General features: G+C 42.8%; 1 protein-coding gene across 1 annotated transcript in view; it reads left to right on the top strand.

Annotated features, from left to right (window-relative positions):
- Nucleotides 1-1,986: 1,986 nt before the first annotated feature.
- SARC_06678 (hypothetical protein) overlaps nucleotides 1,987-4,185 on the top strand; it is a 10,688-nt gene continuing 8,489 nt past the window's right edge. Inside the window, exon 1 of the mRNA XM_014299413.1 lies at nucleotides 1,987-2,923. Coding sequence (XP_014154888.1) covers nucleotides 2,317-2,923 — 607 coding nt within the window. The 5' untranslated portion in view covers nucleotides 1,987-2,316. The remainder of the gene's footprint in view (nucleotides 2,924-4,185) is intronic.

The raw sequence follows: 4,185 nt of genomic DNA, 5'->3' as shown, positions 1-4,185 counted from the left end.
CATTAGATTAAACCCGTGAATGCACAAAATCAACATTGACAAACAATAACTGTACTGTGTGGATGAGACAACGCTTTATAGCATTCCCCAGTATTTCATATATCAGTGCGTACAACTGATTCCCATACGGTTTAGCTACTGATTCCGGGGCAGGTACTAGCTGAGTAGGGTGTCTGATATGTCTTTGGCCATCTATCATGGCTATGATATATCCACACAGACACGCACAGTTATACCACATACGTCTATAAGTTATAGTATTGAGATCCATCATTGTGCTCATGGTTTGTAATGCAGCAGAAACGTAGTACGTCACCAAACAAATGGCAGGCCAAGTCCGAGAAATGAAGTGATATGGTATATGTGAATAGGTGAAATGTTCTATTACGCAATGATCGCTTGACAGGCCTCGATCAGATCTCAGCGTCTCCTATCGAACAAATAAAACAAATTTGAAATACATACACTCGATTCAAAAAGTGTCACAACACTCAACGCTACGAAACGAACTGTTAATATTTACGAATAAATATATCATCTATAGACTCCAACTCCCCAACTCCCCATCCCTCAGGTGAGAGAAGTAGGGATATATAGACAACCCGACTACAGCTCTTACTGCATACAACAGACGCACAGTTCGACATACTGTCGATCACAGGCGCACTCTTATCGACGGTCTTGACCTTCTTGAGGCCAGTGCCCTTATGTATATCCGCCAGTAGTCCGCCTATGTTCATCGCTGGTCTAGGCTGTTCGGCCGATGGCGGTGGAGGTGGGGGGGGCGGCCCACCAGCCGGTGGCGGGGTGGGGGGGGCGGCATGATGTGTGACTTTTATGGGCTGTGTGTGCAATGCGTACTTCGCTAAATATGTTTATATATATATAAACGCGATATGTGATGTGTAGATGGATTGATGTATTACACCGCTTTGAGTCTGTGGAGTATATCTGGAAGCAACGTGCCTGTGCGTCCTATAGGCCTGCGTTGGGAATCGGCAGGTGAGAAGACCCGAGTGTATACCAACTAACGTAGTAGACGCACCCAAACACACCTGGACAGCGTTCAGCGAGTATAATTTACAGACACATATTATACACGGATAAATATTGTATTTTTTTAACAATTTATGGAGCACTACTTTTTTGGAATTTATTTATATTTTTATAATATGTAGTATTGGTGTATAAAATATTTTTACATTTGACGTTGTAAAAAGAGATAAATTAAAAAAATTGTTGCAAAATGCAATACATACGTAAAAATATAGAGGGAATTCAATGTAGATCAACTGGGACGTTTCCGACGAGAGTTTCAAACAGACAAACACATATCTATTCGTATGATATCCGGTTTAGGACCTTGTTCAATTTGACCCCCAAGTGCCAAAGGCCACGGTCCCAGGGGGAGAACTTGTGAAGGCTACAGAGACTCGAGACTCGAGAGTCCTCTCCTCTTGGGAGTCTGATGACTCTGGGGGGGTGAATAGATGAATGGGGGGGTGAATAGATGAATGGGGCCAAATTTAATTTGTTGCACATAATATTTATATATTTTTAGGGTCCATAATTCAAATGTAGACTTGTTTAGTCATATTTACAAGAGAGAGTGAGACTCGCACATATTAAATATTTAAGAAATATTTCCTACATTTTTAGAACTTCCTCTACTAAATACGATTCTTACGGATCCTACCGCTCCGGGCCTACCCTGGAAAAAAAAAGGTAAATTTTGTTGGCAATGGGCAACCCCATTTTAAAAAAGAGTTGTCGCATTGAGAGAGAGAGACCTAATAACCAGCCAAAAGAAAAACTTTAAATAGAAAATCCAATCCTATTTTCCAATTCTGGTACTCAAAACAGGTGGTCATGGGTCCAATAAATAGTCGAAAGCCAATCCAAATTTCTGGGTGTCGATCCTCGTGCCACTAAAAAGTAGACCCCAGAACCGCAAAGGTTTCTAAACACTTCTGCGAATCTGCGACAAGAAGTCGGGTAGAATCAAGTCTGGATAATAGTAGATGGTCATAAGCAATCAATAACCACACAACAAGTGTCCCCTGATCTTACACATGCAGCCAGTCTCGAATCATCGGATATAGCATATACATACACGCCTAGTACATACATACACGGATCGATACTGTACGAACTGCAATATCTCATTCTCACATTTAGTTATTGATCACGATAGAAGATAGCCTACATTCTGAACGACATTTGATTCTGATTCATACTTATAAATTGGTGTACTAATTTTAAGCACTTAGCAAACAGAAAGCTATACACAAGTGGTTCGTTCTTACCCTCTACACCATGAGTCAATACAACCCACCCCGTGGACCTGGCGGGTTAACCGAAGGCCAGTCTTACGACGACCGCGGCAGACGGTCGCCCAACAGGCGACGTCCCAACTCCGGGCGCAGCAGTCGCAGTGGGAGAGACGGTAGAGACCACAATAACGGCGGTAATAACGGGATGGGTAGCGATATGAATAGCGGTATGAATAACGGGATGAACGATCGCTACAGCAACGACAGGCGAGGCGATCGCAGAGACAACCATCGAGACAGTAGTCGAGGCATGCAAGCACCTGCAAGGTACGACACATCGGCACAGTCGCAGACGGAGACAGGGTTTGTGGAGAAGATGTGTGATGCCTACGGTTTCATTGACTGTGACATTCGTAGACAGAAGCTGTTCTTCCACTACTCGCACTGTGAGCTTATCGATGACCTGGTGGTGGGCGACTATGTCAGCTTCGCCGTTGTCATGGATACGCAGACCAGGAAGAACGTGGGGTTTGAGATCAAACGATTGCCAGTCACTGTGCCAGACTCTGTGGAATGGGATGAGACTACCAAGTTCAGCAAACCTATCACAGGCACTATCTACCGTAAGGCAAGAGGCCGCGTCGGCTCCGGTATGTGTATACTAGCATGATATTGTGTGTTCACATATGCACAGTTACGTGTGATTCTGGACTGGTTGGGTATGTGTGTTTTAGCATGATATTGTGTGTTCACATGTGCACAGTTACGTGTGATTCTGGACTGGTTGGGTATGTGTGTTTTAGATGATATTGTGTGTTCACATGTGCACAGTTACGTGTGATTCTGGACTGGTTGCGTATGTGTGTTTTAGCATGATATTGTGTGTTCACATGTGCACGGTTACGTGTGATTCTGGACTGGTTGTAGATGCAATTCGTCTGCGTTGTTCTTCGCGAGTGTGTATACATATTAAACGAGCGCTCTTTAATTGTGGTTCTGAATGTTGATCTGGAGTGCTTGTCTTCGATATTTTCGGACGGTGGCATTTGTGCAAAGAGAATGAGGGGTTTGACTGTGTACCTGCATCTTTGTGTATGATTGTAGTGTATTCATATACATATCTATCTATATATAAATGTGTGTGTGTGTGTGTATAGGTGGGGGGTGTATGTACACCTGTATATATCCAAGAGCGTAGTGATATGATGATAAAGCTCTGTTGCGATGCCACACGTAATTTGTTGCATGTGCGTGTTGTCAGCCTTATATAAAGGTGGCATCATTTTGAAGCGCTGTTATCAAGATACGGTCGTGCAATCACATACATCGAGTGATAATATCTCGTATCTTGTGGGGGAACGTCCACGTATGCATGCATGTGCGATGGGCTTCGCCCTGGCACGTCAACACATATACAAATACAAATGCAACTCATGTGCACAAGCATAGCACACATGCAAATACTCATGTGCCCAAGCATGTGTACAGGCATAGTTTGTTTCGTCCACTAAATAGCCTACGCGTTGCAGTGAAGCGAACGAATTTCTGTCTATGTGAGATATTAACATATCTCATATAATTGCAATATTACATACCTACACACATGGTGGTTTATATATAATGTACGGGGTGTCATGTGAGATATGCGCAGGTGTTCGCATTTTTCTATCTGCGTGCATTGCGCCTGGATGCACTCATACTTCTGCATGTGCATATACTTCTATACAATCTATGTATATAAACTCAGCATGTGCATATACTTTATACAATCTACGTATACAGACTCTGCATGTGCATATACCTCTATACAATCTATGTATATAAACTCTGCATGTACATATACCTCTATACAATCCACGTATACAAACTCTGCATGTGCATATACTTCTCTACAATCTACGTATACAAACTC

This window comes from Sphaeroforma arctica (assembly GCF_001186125.1).
Source record: "Sphaeroforma arctica JP610 unplaced genomic scaffold supercont1.486, whole genome shotgun sequence".
In the NCBI taxonomy this organism is placed as follows: Eukaryota; class Ichthyosporea; order Ichthyophonida; genus Sphaeroforma; species Sphaeroforma arctica.
This window is presented reverse-complemented; position numbering and strand designations above follow the sequence as displayed.